The 17,935-nt window shown below is 39.7% G+C and overlaps 1 protein-coding gene across 20 annotated transcripts in view; it reads left to right on the top strand.

Annotated features, from left to right (window-relative positions):
• LPP (LIM domain containing preferred translocation partner in lipoma) overlaps positions 1 to 17,935 on the top strand; it is a 650,163-nt gene that overhangs the window by 615,668 nt on the left and 16,560 nt on the right. For all 20 annotated transcript variants that reach the window (XM_019752112.2, XM_019752114.2, XM_019752115.2 and 17 more), the window contains 2 exons: positions 10,475 to 10,653; positions 16,404 to 16,524. In XM_019752112.2, coding sequence (XP_019607671.2) covers positions 10,475 to 10,653; positions 16,404 to 16,524 — 300 coding nt within the window. The remainder of the gene's footprint in view (positions 1 to 10,474; positions 10,654 to 16,403; positions 16,525 to 17,935) is intronic.

Below are 17,935 nucleotides of genomic sequence, written 5' to 3' on the forward strand. Positions count from 1 at the left end.
AATTCTAGTTTCAAATAGTGCTGGGGTTGGCATTGTGACCCAAAGGTAAGCCGTGTTTCCCACTGGAGCCTCCTGTCCACTCTAAATTGAGGTAAACCTGATGGAGCATTGTCCAGATGGTGCCTCACAGGCACCGGCATTAGGGGTTTAGTTGGGCTTTGATTATAGTTAAGTCAAGAAAATGGACTCTGCCAAGTATATCTTCAACCAACTATACACTCCATGAGACTTCTCTGTACACGTTCCAAATGAAGGATGTATAACTGTTCCATTACTTATCGGGTTCCAGGTATGTAAACTAAAGAAAAATATAACAAGAAAAAAGTGTCTGTTGAATACAAAACAGCAAAACAAAAGGGAAACAACATATTTTTTCCCAAACTCAATATACATAAGATTGTGGCTGCCTATGTGGCCCTCTCAGCTCGTCGGCTTCTCTGGATAGCAAGAGTAATGGAAAGTAGGATCAGCTGATTAGTCAGAGATTTCAAAACTTTGAATTAGGTTCCCTCCGCACATGGAATACTAAGTCTGCCCAGAGAAAATGACTCTGTAACAGTATCTTTAACCTATGCACATTCTTACGCAGTGCATCGCACATTTATCTCAATTTTCACAATTCTGGGAAGTAGACGGGGCAGAATAATTAGTATCTCATTCTATAGATGAGAAAATTGACACTCACATTATGGAATTTTGTTCAAGATGCTGTGAAATTCCATTGTTCAGGAAAGTGACTGCCTCAGTGCACTGGTCTGAGTGTCTATTGATAACCTCTATGTACAAGTTGTAGTCACAGGAATTATGAAGTCTAGACCTAAAACATTGTGCCATGAGGCTGAGAATAGGAGTAGCTCTTCTGAGTTACTGGCCGGGGGGCCTCCATCTTTAGCCGTCTGTGACAGCCTTGTTTTGAAAGTGGCAAAAATCCAAGTAATGTAACATACTCAGACTAATGATTTTTCACTGGTGATGTAAATAATTATGCCAATAACTCGTCAGCATTAGTTGTCATGTTCTTATTGCTAACAATGGCCAAAAATACCAAAGAGAAGCTTTGATATTTCAAAAAGGATCTAGGGTGGGGTTTGGAAAAGAGCACCCTACAGTAACCAGAGAATCTGGGTCCTGAACTCAGCTTAGATTAGTTTACACCATTACACCAAGCTATCAGCTTCCCAGAATGCAAAGACCCAGTATATAAGGTGAGAGACTTGGATAAGACACTTTTGATAATTCTTTCAAGGTCAAACAAGGTATGCGTTTGTGAAAGGCTATGGCCCAGCAGTTTGCTAAACATCAAAAACTGCATTCAGTGTAATTGCCATCATATGTAAGTACTAGATAGAAAGACAGGAGAAACTTGTTAACTAGAGGACAGTGTGAAGCAGAAGAATGAAGCTATAGGTTTAAATCCTGATCATGTTTATAATGCTGTGGCATGTAATGGGGATAAGAATTCTACCATGCTACCTACTATAACATTATAGAGATTAAATGAGGTCCTGTTTGTGCAAACTTAGTAAACTTTAAAGACTAAAAGAGAAAGTTGTCAGGTTTTGTTTTGAGTGTGTAAAATAATGTAAATTACTTTTCTGAAGAACTAAGAAATTGATGGGTTTGAGGTATAATAATGTTCACAGAGAAGTAAGAACAGTTTTTGCACCAAATTCCCAGGGAAGCAGGAGGAAAATCTCTTAGGAATTCATTAGCCCATTTTATGTTATGACATTATTCAGTTGTTCCAGAGTATCATAACAAGATTCCTTAACTAACCTATTAAAAAAAAATAAAAGAAAAAAAGTAGAGATGTAAAATATAGGAGAATAGATGGCAAATGAAAAAATTAGAAAAAATAGAAATGTAGTGCTTAAAATAATAATTCAGTTAAATGATCAAAAAATGACAAGTTAATTAAATATCTTTTCTAGCCCCCTTAGAATTTATAAGAAGAATTAGCCAAAACTAATATTTATAATGTAGCCAGACACTAGGTCTTTGTTTACATATATGTGATCTTAGTCCTCACAACACTGCAATGTAGACATTTTCAATCTTGTTTAGTAGAAGAGGTAACTAAAGGCCAGAGAAGTAAAGAAAATTACCTGGACGTTCAAACCCAGGTCTCTTGGATCCATCACTAATTCTCTTACCACATATGGTAGACTCTGCTCTGGTTCCTGACTTAACAAGTCCCCACAGGCTGTACCTTGAAGATGTAAAGGAAAATCTATGATCTGACTTGGCTTAGAAGGAAAGGAATTTTATTCCCTTTTTTCCCTTTCACAGTAGTCTCAGTAGAGTGCTGTGATCTTGTGGTTTTGCTCTTGGCATGAAAGTTTCACACACTTATCAAGTCCCAGCCTCCCATCCTCATTGTATTTCTCAGGGGTTAGGAAACATTCAAGAGAAGTGTTTTGGAAGAATTAGCATACCACAAGGGCTTCACATTTTAAGGTAAAATAGCATCATTCTGGGCCTTGAGGTATAAATAAACTAAATGTCCTTTAATGGGTTTTTTGTTGTTGTTTTTAATTTACTAAAGCTCAGATCATAATTCCAACCCAAGTACTTTAGAGTAAACTGGCAGGGCATTATTTACTTTGTGAAGAATGTGATTTGTGGCTCATGGCAACATTAAATAAAATGACCTAATTGTCCTGATCTATTTGTCCTTTTCATTGGCTTGTTTCCTTGTGGCTGTAGGACATATTTCTTCATTTTAATTTCAGTTTATTCAGTCCAAATATAAACAAAAAATCTTGTAAGAATTTTACTTTCCTGAATTCTATGTTAATAGTTATACGTGTGTTTTTATTTTGTGAGTTTGACACATAGCTGTTTATCTCTGGCAACGTTGAGTTCCCCTTCACCAATGCTGCCCAATAAATACACTGATTTTGTTACAATAGTCTTCCTGTGAAGTGAATTTTGTTTCAGTGTAGACGTTTCTGGGAGTGAGGTAATGACGACTCTTGTTATAACATAACATTAATTCCAAAGAACATTATAATGCATTTTTTTCAAGAGCTAATTCAAACCCACCTAGAAGTTCCCAGAATCACATCCCACCACACTGCCTGCACCGCACCATTCATAAGTAATTACTTTCTTCTCTGTGTTCCCATCACACATTACTCATGCCTCTATAATAGCAATTTATTGTGCCCTTTTGCCTCTGATCAGCTATTTATAGAAGTGTCTACTTTTCCTACTACGCTGGGAACCTCTAGGGCAGGGGTGGTGTCTTTTCTCTCTCACTCTGTACCTGCCAGGATGTTGAAGGCTTTGTTCTACTCTTTAGGCTTCCTGCAATGCTATGTTAAATTAAGTGGGGAGGCAGCTCTGCTCATCAGAGAAGCTTGTGGAAAGTTTCTTTAAAGCGGATTTATAAGAAAGCTGAGGCAACATAGGCATCAGATGCAAAGAGGTGGTCTCAAAAACAACAAGAAAGTTGAATTTATGTTACTGAATTTTCAGTTACATGTTTGATAACTATTGTTTTTTGTGCGAGGTCATGACATCAAAAGAAAATACCTTTAAAGGGTTTGATGCCATCTAATAAATTGACTCAATTTTTCTTCCTATTTTGAAAAATTAGACTTCTCATCTATCGGGCAGGAATTTTGATTCTGATTAGAAAATGAAAGTCATAGCGATGGGATGACACTAGGATCACCATTATTTCAGTCTGTTTTGAAACACATGTTAGATACAGATATACTTGTAGATTAAAATTAAGATACAGAAATAGGTGAAGGACTCTTGGAAAGTGCTAGAAAACTTTTAATAAGAAATGTATGCCCCCCTGGGAGGCAGAGCTTTGGGAGATTTGTGTACTGAAGCTCATTGGGAGACTACCAAGGAAAAATGATGTCTCCTTCTGCAAAGAAATCCCAAAAGTACAGCCATCATTTGGGAAGCCTTCTTGATTACTAGAATCAAGAATAAGTCTGCATTCCCATTTAAGTTAGGTGATATAATTGTTTGAATTTCAATAATGGCACTGGCATTTCAGTGGAGGTTTGCTAAGTCGTAGCCTTGTTCTCTTTTTACTGCTCCCATTGCTGTTCTCTTGGGGGCACCTATACTTGAGTTGTGCTTCCCAACCCTTTTTGCATCATGATTCCTGTGGGAAATGATGGCATTCATGCAGCACACTGGGGTAAGTGAATGAGGCTTCTCCTGGCCCAAGGTTACCATTCAGGGGCTCTGGAAACCTGTGTCCCCTTTGACCTTCCTAAATGTGGCACATCTAGAACCCACTTGAGGAACGCTGCATCTTAGGCTGTCAGTTGAGAGGCCCTGGATTACAGAATTGTTGCATGGAAAAAATAGAATTATTTTATTTTATATAAAGTACTTATCAGAGTTTAGTAATTCGTCATCTAACCCATATTGGTGGAGAATCAATTTCATGCTGGGATGTTGTTGTAGATGCTGGGGATCCAACTATCAGTTTTCTATCATATCCTGTGAGAACTTATGAAATTGACAGTAGACAAACTGTCTTAAGATCTCGACATGTTTCCTCCCTTTATTTATATGCATGTAACTTGCAGATAGTCGGAATGCCTTATATTTGCATACTGGAGTGTGTCTACTGAAATATGAAATAGGTATAATGTGATACAGGAGAGGAATTCTCCACTACGTGGAGAATTGGGAGACCCATATTCTAATTCTAAATCTGTCACTAGCTTTTTCCCTCTCTGTATCTTTGTTTCTTAAATTTGATGGTTGAATTAGAATAATGGTTTATAAACTGTACAGTATAGATCCCTGCAGGCTCTGTTCTTTCACACTCTTCACCCAGAAGTGATTTTCGGCTCTATTCGATGTGGTTCTTTGATAAATTGTTTCCCTGAACAAAGGATTACGGGAAAGGGAGACAAGTGAGGGAAGTTGAAAATTCCTGGACTACAGTAATCACTAAAGATTTTTAAAGGTTTAATATTTTCTTAACTCTCATTTTTTTCTTTCTGTATTCTTAGCCCAACAAAACCAAAACTGTATCTAGAACGTGAAATGTCACCTTTATCTTTCCAACAGTCTTTCCTGTTTCAATATTGCCTTCATACCTTAAAAAAAAAATAAAGACTGAATATAAGATTACATTTTAATTTTATGAAATGAAAATTTTAACATTTCTAAATGGCAACACTTTACAGTCTTCCAAATCTTCAAATATGTATATCTCTTGATATAAAATAATCAACATTGAACACATATATACCTATGCAATATATAAATTATAGAAATGTTATTTTCTTTATAATCTAACAAGTAGTTAATGCTTATGCTACCTCAATGCTTCATTTATATTCAAATGATTCCTCCAGCTTTTCTGCCCGTGAATTAGAGAAGTTATTTATACAATATCCAAGGATAGAAAAGATATAACCAGATTGTACCTCTAAAAGGGGAGTTTTGTGTACAAGATTTGTTTGTGATTTCATTTTTATTTCCACTCAACTTTTAAAATCACAATTGTATTACCATTATTTCTGAAAAGTTTATAAGCTGTGCCTATTAGCAGCTAATTTCTTGGGTTTTTGTGTTGTTGTTTCTGCTACTCTAAGATCTCTCTTTTTTTTTTTTGAGGTGTTTTTTTTTTGGAGGGGTAATACTGGGGAACAGTGTGTTTTTCCAGGACCCATCAGCTCCAAGTCAAGCCGTTCTTTTCACTTTAGTTGTGAAGGGTGCAGCTCACTAGCCCATGTGGGAATTGAACTGGCGACGTTGGTGTTATGAGCCCTGCACTCTAACCAACTGAGCCAACTGGCTGCCCACATCTTCTCCTTTTAACTATACTTTCATTAGAGTAGTTGCCCAAAACATTTTCTAAAAATCCTGAAAAAAAGCTTCAAACAATGCCTAGAATTTATTTATTTATATATATATATATGAATAAAATTTGAACTCTTCATCCAGTGTGAACAATAGGTATTTCATAACTGGTAACCAGTTGCCTACTATGTGCCATGGACTGTGCAGGCCCTGGGCAAGGGCAAGGATGGCTACCGTTACAGATGTTGAAATGCACTGCCCAGATCCCCCTTAAGCCTGAGGCTCTCATTCCCCCAGCTGATGGGAGCAATGGTAGTTGATGGTTCATAGCTGAGTCCCTCTCTGGTAATTACCCTCAACTAAAGGGAACCTCTTAATCCAAGATCACACCTCCCTCTTGCGAGCAGCCTATATCCATTGATGGGTAGATGCCTGGAACAAGCCCCATTGCCTAGTTTCAAGGAAGAGCAACTCTGCAGGGCTATCCCAGCTCCAGACCAATCCCTGGAACCGTCAGAAGCCTTTGTTGTAACAGCATCACAGTTGAACTCCTTCCTTTACCCAGGAACTTTCTGCACTCTCCTATAGCTGTCGATGTCAAAGATACTCTTCAATCACCTCCCGTGTACAAATCTCTGAGAAACTGTTTCCCAGGAAACTCAGCCTATCACTATGGCTCCATGGGGGGGCAGAGGTGTGGGCTCAGTTTGGTCATGGAGGTTAACATCCACCATTAAATCAAGTACATTATACTCAGTGTCATAGGAGAAACATCGTACAATATTGTGAGAGAGAAAGAAGTGACTTATTTTTCTTGGAGTATAGCAGAGGGAAAATTAGGAAAAGTTTACAAAAGAGGTAATATTTGAGCTTAACTTTGAAGAATGAGTAGGTGTTCTCTAGGAAAAAAGAATGTGAGGTAGTCTGGGCTTACAGAAGAATACAGCTTGTTAAAGACAGATATGGCAGAAAGCTCAGTGACAGCTGGAAGATGGGGGTCCATGACGAAAGCAGTAGAGTTGGTTCCAGAGCCAGCTCACACAGCACTCTACAAATTTTGAAGGTTCTTATGCTGGACTTTGTTCTTCCCTCCCACCTCCCTGTCTATCAAACACAGCACCCCTACTCCGTTCATGCAAGACATGAAGTGATTTGAGTAGATATACGTAGAAATGTCCTGCCTCCACATTTTTGTTTTAAGACTTCTTAATTATCTTTTTTTCTGTTTTCTTGAGAAATATTTACTATTTCATTTTAACCTACTTTAGAAAAGCCTCATGTTTACGTGAAAACCGCATCTTTTCATCTGACTTTAAAATAACCTTCTGTAAGAAGACACAAAAATAATTTATGGTGCTTAAAATTCAAGCATTAGTAACTTCTGGAATTCCAAGTGAGAAGGCATAGTAAAGGTTATACAGTCCTGGTTTCTAACACATGAACCTTCCTTTTAAATCTCAAATGAGAGATTTTATGATTGTTTCTAGTATTAAAAACTGGCCTTTTCCTATTGTTGTTAACACTGATATATCACAGAGTACTAAAATTACAGAGTTAGAGTTAACCATTGTTTTACAGACAAGCAAACTAAGGTCTAGAGAGAAGAAATTATTTACCCAAGGTCATACAGTAGAAGTTGACAAAGCCAGAAGGATAATTTATATTCCTTACCTAGCAACTTTCTTTCTGTACATCTATATAATGAATTCATCACATCTCTCTCTCTTTCTCTCTGAATGATTGGGAGTGGGGAAACTGTGATACCAGTCCCATCACTGGCCCTAATGAGCTCCATGACCCAGGTCTAACTGCATCAGTATGCCAGGTCTGTGAAGTCAGAGGCCTGGACTAGAGGACTCTCACTGCCTTCCTCTCTGACGCTGTAAGAGTCTTTATCCTTTCCCTAAGAGAAGATATGTAGTGGACCAACTGGAGACTGGAAGGAAAGGAGTACAGTAAAGGGAGCTGGCTAGGCAAGGTTAATGTGTTTCCTCCTCCACCATTGCTATTCCAAGCTTCCAGTCAGCTGTCTTCTTAGAGCCTTTATTTTCTGATTTGGGGGCATTTCATAATAGTCTCACTTTAGGCATATTTTACACTGTTTTTCCTTTGTAGCAGAAATGGTCAGGTTACTGCTCCTTTAAACAGTGCTTCCATAGACCATAAAGAATTTCCTTAGAAACCTACTCAACCTTATATATGTTGCTGATGGTTTTAAGTAATTGGGCTGAATCTTACAGGCAAGCCTCAGTGCAAACAGAAACATTTTCTGGTCAAGCATTTTCTGGTTTGTTCAACTCCATTAGGGCTGCCTTTAAAAAAAAAAAAAAAAAATCTAAAACCCACATAGGAACAAAACACAAGTACTGAGAAGAGAGTTTCCAGCCACAGTAGCTCAGCTCACCAGGCTAGAAAAGTAGCAGGGCTCCCATTGTCCAGACCATCGTCATCTCTAGACTCTCACATTATGTTTTTCTGCTATTTTAATTTCACCACTTCAAAACAGGGGAAAAATAGGTTAATAGTTTCCATGAGTTTAGACTGTGACCAGAAGCGTACTAAGCAACTTCAGAACCTCTGGCAACCGCAGCTCTGAGGAGAGGATGGTGATGGATTTACCAATTCATCTTGGGATGGATTCCAGAGTCAGCAGAGTCAGGCCAGCAGTGTGCTGCCAGGGTGGGATGTAAACAATATTCCTTCATTCATTCTTTATGCACACATTCATCTGGGCTTATTTTTATTCCAGGTAAAATACCTGGAATAGTATAGGAAAGAGAAACACATTCTTTAGATGTAGTCCTGGCACTTAAAGAAATTGCAGTCTAGTAGAGGCAATAGACATATACACAAATGATGTGAATACTGTAAGTGCTACAAACAACACAAATAACGTGATCGGGAAGGGGAGGGAAAGAAGCAGTTTATTCCAAATGAGGATATCGAAGAAGGCTTCACTGCAGAGTTGCCTTCTGACCCCTACCTTGAATGGTCAAAATGACCAATTGCAATTCATTCCAGGCATTAGCCATTACAGGAGTATGGAAGTTTCTCATAGGTTTGAGCAAGTGTGAACAGTCTGAAACATGAGGAGAATCAGCCTAGAAAGGGAGGTGGAATGTCAGCTATGGAACTAGCTCTTTATACACTGTGGAGCCATATAAGTTTTTGCTAACAGGAAAATTACTTGGTCACATCTGTGGTTTGGAAAGGAAACTGGAAGTCACTCTGGGGATGGGGAAGTATTACAGAAGAAGAGAGATGCAAATAAGGGAAGCCCATCAGAGACCATTGCTATAGTTGAGACATCAGCACACTACCTATCTGACTGCAGGCACTTCTTGCCTAAATTTAAAGGTTCTCATGCGAAGAGGGCAGTTACTCCTTAATTTTCACATCCCTTCCAGTTCTGCATCTTTCTAATCAGAGCCCCATCCAGGTTCACTCTAGACTGTAAACTTGGTGAGTCAGTCCAGACAACTCAGTTGGAATATAGCGTATTACATATGAAGCATGACTGTTGGGTAAGAGAGCATGGGATTCTGCAGAAGGATTGATAAAGGATTAATTTTATCAAGTCTTCCAAGTCCTGATTCAATAACTTGTGTCCCCTTTAAGGGGGTGTGTATTTTTAAAGCTCAGCATATTTTTAAAGCTAAATTAATTCTTTAATTCACCTCTCAAAACTGGAACCCCTCTCAGTTCAACATTTCCATTAAGAGTTCACAAGACTGAACTTGGAGATGGTGTTCAAATCAAGGATTTTAATGATCAAAAGCCTCACTGATTGCACTGTGCTCTGATAGGGGTCTGCAGCTAGCATGCTCTTTGAGTAGGTCATCAGACGGACCACTCTCTAAAATGTTAGGGGCCTTTGTGACCCCACTAGGTCTTTGATGATAAAGTAAGTTTTAGAAGTAATAATGAAGCTTTCTTCCAGTGGAAAACCTGGGTTGTATAGTTCAGGGGTCAATAAATTACAGCCATGAGTCAAATCCAGCCTACCACCTGCTTTTGTAAATAAAGCTTTAGTAAAACACAATCAGCCCATTTGCTTACATACTGTCTACAGCTGCCTTCTCACTACCGTGTTTCCCCGAAAATAAGACTGACCCGGACCATCAGCTCTAATGCATCTTTTGGAGCAAAAATTAACATAAGACCCGGTATTATATTATATTATATTATATTATATTATATTATATTATATTATATTATATTATACCCAGTCTTATAGTAAAATAAGACCAGGTCTTATATTAATTTTTGCTCCAAAAGATGCATTAGAGCTGATGGTCCGGGTCGGTCTTATTTTCGGGGAAACACGGTACAGTCGCAAAATTGAGCTGCTGCAAGAAATCCTGAAATATTTATTTCATGGGCCTTTACAGAACAATTGGCCACCACCGCTGCTATAGTAGAGAGGAACAAGTGTAGGAGTCAGAAGATGTGTTTTAAATCCTACATTTGCCACGTATTGCCTAAGTGACCTTAGGAAAGCCACTTGATCCATCTGATTGTGTTTCCTTTTCTGTGTATTAAAGATATACTCTCTGCCTTCCTCTGAACGCTGACTGTGGTAAGCGTATGAGCCAATGTGTTCTGTGACATTTCTTGTCCTGCTGTAAATGACTGCGTAAATGGAGTCCCGGCTTATCAGTGGCACTTTTCTTTCCCTCCGCAGAATACCCTGGAGCAGTGCAGCGTGTGCTCCAAACCCATCATGGAGCGGATTCTCCGAGCCACTGGGAAGGCCTATCACCCTCACTGCTTTACCTGCGTGATGTGCCACCGCAGCCTGGACGGCATCCCGTTCACCGTGGATGCAGGCGGCCTCATCCACTGCATTGAGGACTTCCACAAGTAGGCCGTCTCCCCCTCTCCTCCCGCCTGCCGCTCCTTAGGGCCTCTTCTCACAGTCTGGCATCTGTGCCACATACTGTCTCTGAACCACAGCATCTCAGGATTTGGTGGCACTTTACAAAGAGTTTACGTACCTGGCCTCCAATGTAGGAATTGCTATCAGGCAGTCCCCGTGGTCTTTCCAGCCTGGCCTCTGCTGCAGCGCTTCCCTGGGGCTTGCTCATGACATCTTTGTGTGTCTCTAATTGCAAGAAAGTTCATTTAGCCGCAGAGTATGTGTCTAGGAAAGAGGCAGGACCCTGGGCTAGCCCTCCCTGGCCTACACATGAACAAGATGTGTGACACTGAACAAATGGCTTAATTTCTCTGAGCTGTTGTGTTTGGTCATTAGATCAGACCCTGTCTTAAAGCTCTCCTGCTGTATCAACGAGGGTTCTCTCTAGAGCCCTGGGTTCTCTCTGTGTCCTGCCACTCCATAGATAGTAGGTGATAGAGGGAGGGACACAGAGAACAATTCAGTCATTCGTATTAAGGTAAACCTCTCACTCAGAGGCAGTTTAATGCCATCCTCAGCCCATTCATACCCTCCCCTCACCTCTTCCCTCACCCAGGTCTTCTCTCTCACGATATTTTCTAATGAAATAAATGAATACAGTGTTGTGCCATCTTTTGAGGAGGATTAGAAAGCAGAGCCCCAAAGTCAAGACCATGTACTCATGGACCTGGAAAAATACATTCCCACTTCCTCGATTCTCTCATTTGTATGTCCCTTTTTCCTCTATTATAGTTGAGGTTTTCATGAAAATTGTGGGGTTAGTGTTTTGCTTATTTTTATTTGGCCAGCTTGTGAGTTTGTTAATTGGTTCGTCAAATTTGTTACATATTTTTAGGAACTGAATGAAAACTGTCGATGTGATTTGTAGACACAGAGGCTTTCTAGACTGTATTTGGTGGGCAATGGCTTTCCGGACAGTCTGAGGCTTTCAAAGACATGAAGCTTCTATGGCTCACTAGTTTGGGTATCTGTTCTAGGGCCTGAAGATGTATTAACTCCAGATGGGTTAATTTTCACTGCTCTGTTGATTGTCAACAACCAGGAGCTACTTTCCACAAGCAATTTGGTGACCTAAGACTCATAGTATAAAAATGAATTTCCTGACCACTTTGCAAGTTGCAAAGAAAGTGAAAACCTCACCAAAAGACGTGAGGCTGAATGAATTTTAAAAACCCAGAGGCAGAAATTCTCCACTTGAATTAGACAAGGAACGTTCACTTTAAAAGGCCAGTTACAGCATAAATTGTACATCACATTATTGATATTTTTAGCTTGTAATTACACATGAAAAAAGAAAACCTGCATCTATTTAAGGGAAGTGAAAAGATACCAATGGGGAATATGTTTCTATCACTGCTTCTCTCTTTTCTTAGACTTACCCTAATCTAAGACAGAGTGATAGATATAATCAGAGCACACATGTTTCTGTTGCTGGAAAAGACTGATATATTACACCCTCAATTAAAACAGGAAATCAATTCTAACAAATGTAAGTTTATAGCTATGCCATTTATCTTTCATTTCTAGGAGTGGGGAGCATAATTAGAAACTTGTGACTGGTGACGTAAGTGTGTGGTTCTGAATGCTCCCGAAAAGCAGACTTGAACAACTAAAAAGGAAAATAATCTCAGGCCCCCAACTCTCTCCCCACCACCACTAATTCAGTGGCATGTTAAAATACAATTTTTTTTTTTTTAAGTTTACGTGATTAACAAGTATATGGGAGAAGCTTTTTGATATTTTCCCCATTTTCCAAAGGAAAATATAAGAAAATTTTACAGAACTCTGTTTCTGAGCCCTGAATATACTAGAACACAAAGCAGCTAAAAGTCCAACCCAGGGCAGGCATTGCAAGGCTAAAGAGAGTGTAGATAGGGGAATACAACCTCCTGCAGACAGTGTTTACAGAGCCTTGTTCTTGGTCATTCTGAATAGGTGTCCCTTTGTGAGCTTTTAGGAAATGTATTTTAATTCAATTCAACCTCATCTACAAAGAGCCCTCTGTGTGCCCATTACCATGCTAAGTGCTAAAGGACAGCGATAAAAGGAGAGAAAAATTGTGTAGGTGGAAATTGTACAGCTACACGGAGGGACGCCATTGTCAGCAAGGAGCTTGTCAGGAGGAGGAGAAAGTGCAGAATATGTGTGATCTCGGGCAGGAAGGGCTTAATACAATGAGCTGGGCACAAGCAAAGGCTTGAGCCAGAGTCAGAAGAGACTGCTCTGCCCTGGGCTCTGGGCAGACTTCTGGAAGCAGAATTTCAAGAATGTTTTAAGTGGGAAACAAGGAGATTGCTGGCAGAAGGAGCAACTCAAGCAATAAACCAGAGCACAGAGTCAGGAAAGTCTCCTCTACATTCAAGGAAGATGGGTTTGGCTGTAACTAGAGCAGCCTGGGAGTAGAAGTTACCCTGTGAGATACTGGAGGCCCGTGAGAAGGGATGTATCTCGCCTGCTTACAATCCTGTCTTTTTTAAACCAGCGCTTCCCAAACGTTACTGTGCTTACACGTCACTTGGGGATCTTGTTAAACTGCAGATTCTAATGGAGTAGGTCTGGGGTGGGCCCTGCATTTCTGCATTTCTGACAAGAGCCCAGGTGGTCTTGGACTGCAGTTTGAGCAGCAAGCTTCTGAACTGCTATTTGGGAGGCCTCATTAATGGGCCATCCCCTACATACCCACCTTCAGTCCAGTTTGGCTTAAGTCCTCCAGCCTATTAGGTGGGAACTCTGTCCCATGTATATCATTTCAGAGGACTGCTCAAACTCAGTCCCTGGCTGACTGACTGTATCTCATCCCTCCCCTCCCACCCCACACACACACATATACACCATAAAATTTTACAGTAACTGGCTTAAATCATTTTTGCAGTATGATCGGATATGGAACAAATGCAGAAATAGGTAGAATTCCCTCAGCAGTCTGATTTCTGGAGTCCTACTTTATGTCTATATTCCCAGAGCCAGTACAGTGAGCCCAGAAGAAGCAGACAGCAGGTTGCTTATTTAACTGACCCTTTCATTGTGTTGAGCCTTTACTCCGCGATCTGAGCTTTCCTATCAGGCATCGTACACTCATCCATTTCTTTGTTTCATCTGCATCCGTTTGTTGATTGCCAGAAATGTGCCGGAACACAAGATGATTAAGACCATCCCTCCCTGAGCCTTGGCTCCCGTGACTGTAACGTACAAACAATAAAAGTAGTTCCCCATAATGTCGCTGTCAGTAGAAAAATAAAGTCAAGTGCTTAACAGAGCTAGGCGCATAATAAGCACTCAATAAATGGTAGCTATTTTAGCTATCAAAAGTGTTATCAAATTCATTTTATGATTATTATTATTATTATTATTATTATTGTTATTATTATTATCTGCTCAGTGAGCTGAGCCTTGAAATAGACCACCTGGGATTTTGAACAATCCTTGAAATGTTGGCCAAGAAACACTGTGAGGACTGTGGAAACTACTTCCTGTCTCTTCACTTCACTCTTTTTCCATCATGGAAATGAGGGCAATTGGTAGAAAGGAATCATTACTCAGCAAGAATACAATTTATACCTTTCCAAAGAGGTAGGACCTTGAGATTGAACATAAAGGTCCAACTAACATCTTTTTGTAGAGAAATATGGCAAATATTTCATTTTATCAGATGTAGCCTGAATTTCTACTCTCTGTACCAGTCACAATGGTTGTTTCTGGGGACTCAGAGATGGAGCAAATCCCGTCTTCTGGATGGTCACAATTTAGTGGTCCCCAGAGGTATGCAAGTAATTCCTATTAATCTAGACATATGCAATGAAAGATATCTTATCCTAGAGGAGTAAGTAATCCTACTCTGGAAATTGGATAAGTCTCATGAACACAGTGATAGGTAAGACATATTTCTTACCTCACAGAATTTACAGTCACAATGAGTTTGGGGAAAGGAAATTTTGCAGTTGATTCCAAAATCCTGGTTATTTCACGACTGGTGACCGAGATTCAAAAATAATCAGGTAGTCCAAAGCAATTTTTTTTTTGTCAATGAATATAAATTTCTTGCATAAAATAGCAATTATAATAACTCGATTGCACATGATTTTTTCATTTTTCTTTCATAGCATTCAATTGATCTGCTGTTTAATTCATATTTATTTAGATTGCAGCCATACAGATTACTTTAGGGTGCTGCCAGGAAAATTAATGTGTACATATATAGTATAATGTATGTAAAAATGCTTTGACAACCATAAAATACTCTGCAAAGTATTAGATTGCTATCATTATTTCTTTTAAGTCTCACTACAAATAAATAAATTTTAATATCATTAATCTTAAAACCATTAGCATGAAAAAGCTGAGTTGCACAAATTGTTTTTCTTTTTTTAAAATATTTTCAGTTCTTACCTGAGCCCATTTCAAATCGTGTCTCATTTCACACCTTCACAAATGCCACCCCTAATTTCTACAAATACAGATGGATGCATGCCCTATATTTGCAGCCTTGTGGGGACAGAGTCCCAGAGAGCAGTTTCCAGGCTCTCGGCTTCATGTGGAAAGGTGCTGGCTCGGGTAGTAGATGGTCATCAACTGTGGCTAATTGACCATCAGCTGTAACCAGTTAGTGAATTAGCCACCAATATAACTGCCACGGCTGCTTGGTTGGCAGGCAGAGAAGTGGACAGCAGGTTGCAGGTCGTGTGGATCCAGCCTCCAGTGAGACTATAGTGCCTCCAGTTAGACTATAGTGGTATCACCCCCTACCTATGGCTCCGTGGGTGTTCCTTTTTGGCCTAGCCATATCCTGCGTTCTTATATGGGGAGCAGAGACCCCACAGGCTGCCTCGCATGACAAATGGTGCAGTGAGCAGGGTCCCCTGCATGACAAGCCTATTAATCTGTTGTTATGAGGGGGAAAAAAAGTTATGTATCGGTCATATTAAGGAATATTAAGAGATTAGGAAATATTGCAATTCCTTACCAACAGGTAATTTCAAAATCATATGTGTATGTGTATGGATGTATCTGTATATGTGTTAACATACACATACCCTTCAGAAGTGCTGAAATCCTTTAACGAATAAAGAACTTGATAGCAGTTTAACATTTTTTTTTTCTTCAAACAAGTTTAACACAACCAAAATGTGAGAAGTGCAGATATGGCCATAGTAAGTTTGGTGTAAAGAGTATTTAAACTCACTAACCTCTGCTATTTTGAAAGATAGGCATTTGAGGTTTAATTCTTAGAATTCAAGACACATATCAAAGAAATAGGCTCTAGTAAGTGGGGATGAGGGCAAGTCATCAAACTTAGAGTAGTTGGGTAGGGCCCGAGGAATACATGCAAAAGTCTAAAACAAGTAGAGACCTGCACAAGCCCAGGGTTTGTGTTTGAATCTATCCACAGGTGAATTCAATGCCACATCTCACATGGCCAACATAAATGCTCTCATGCATAAGCAATTCACACACTCACCCCCCCACCTCACTCAATATCACAAAATTTATGATCTACAAGGACCTTAACAGTCACTGAGTCTAACTCTCTTATTTTAGAGTTGAGGAAGCAGACTCAGAGAAAGAAAGTGACTTGCTCAAGGTCACGAGAATGGCAGACAAGATGTCCTCTCGATTTACACCTTTTGTTTTAATCTCTGTCTCACCTCTTTGTCATTGTCTATGCTCAGTATCTAACAAACTATCTCTCCATTTTCAGGAAATTTGCCCCCCGATGTTCGGTGTGCAAGGAGCCAATCATGCCAGCCCCAGGCCAGGAAGAGACTGTCCGGATCGTGGCTCTGGATCGCGATTTCCATGTTCATTGCTACCGGTGTGAGGTCTGTGGTCAGCAGTCCCATACCCTGCGTGGCAGGCATTGAGAGGCCCATTAGAGCCTATGTTTGTGTTTTCATAAACATAGTAATTATTAAGTTTGGGACAGCCACTAGTGCCTGTGTTCACAGGATTAAACTTGGGTTTTAGATTTCATATGCACATTTAATGCTACTGATGTTGGGTAAGTCACTCTACCTCTCTCAGTCTCGATTTCCACACCTATAAAAAGGACTCATTCTTAACTTCCTCAAATATGGCTGTGCAACTAAAATGCAAACTTGTATATTACAGGACATTGTAAATCATAAAGTGCTAAGTTAGTGGGAAAAGGTCTTACTGTTGTTGGCATTATTAATATTATCGTTGTTGTTGTTATAGGGAATCTCTATATTTGGGTCTGACACGCCTATGGGGCAAAGATGCCTCTGTTACCCACTGAGAAGGATTAGAATTTATTCCTCTCATAGGTGTTGAAACTTTATGTTCAAAGTCACGGAGATTCATTAAGTTAGCAAGCACTGAGTGAGCACTTCAGGTGACTACTAAGAGCTATAGGAGAGCTGTGCACAGGGTGCCTTGGGAATATATACAAGAGCTGCAATCCAGGATGGGAGTGACAAAGAAGGCTTCTCGCCCAACGAACATGTACTCATTTATACAGCAAAGAGTAGCACGTCTTTCCCCTATAATCTGTCTCAAGAGGGCACTACGTTCAGAAAATGATTTTAAAATCTTGTCTTATCCTGTTTCTCTAAGTTACTCAGACCCCCTCTTTTGAAGCAGTTTTCTTGTGTTCTACTAGCTCTCCTGAGTACAGCAGTTTTCAGCTCTCTCTTCTACTTGAGGGATAATATGTATTTCCTCATTACCACATCTTCATGAGATTGGCTCATCTATTCCCACTAAGATCTACCCAAGACCCAGGCTGGCACCCTGGGACTGCTTTCATTTCATTCACTGCCTTCAATGACCACCTGTTTTATGCAGTGTGCTTTGTTGTTTCCTAGAGTTCAAGTTGCCTTAACATGAGAAAAGATAAAATGACCAGCTTTCACATAAGGTTTTACAATTGAAAAGGAACAACAATGTCCATCCATCACCTTCAAAACTGACCTGAGTCATAAGTGTGTAAGAGCTAACAGATACTTAGAGATCATTTTACAGATGGAGAAACTGAGGCACAAAGCAAAGAGGCTTCCCAATCCTCACACACATACCAATAGGCTTTGAGTTTTAATGGCTTTGTTTTTTATGCTAAGAGTTGCATGAAATGTACCTTTCCTCCTCCCAGATTAAATGATAGCTGTACAAATTCAACTTGCTTTCAAATGCTGAGCATTTCTTTAGAAAAAACACTGTAGAATGGGAAGAACAGTGAATCAGAAGCAAGCAGACCATTGTTCTAGTCCTGCC

The sequence above is a fragment of the Rhinolophus sinicus genome, linkage group LG01 (genome assembly GCF_036562045.2).
Source record: "Rhinolophus sinicus isolate RSC01 linkage group LG01, ASM3656204v1, whole genome shotgun sequence".
In the NCBI taxonomy this organism is placed as follows: domain Eukaryota; kingdom Metazoa; phylum Chordata; class Mammalia; order Chiroptera; family Rhinolophidae; genus Rhinolophus; species Rhinolophus sinicus.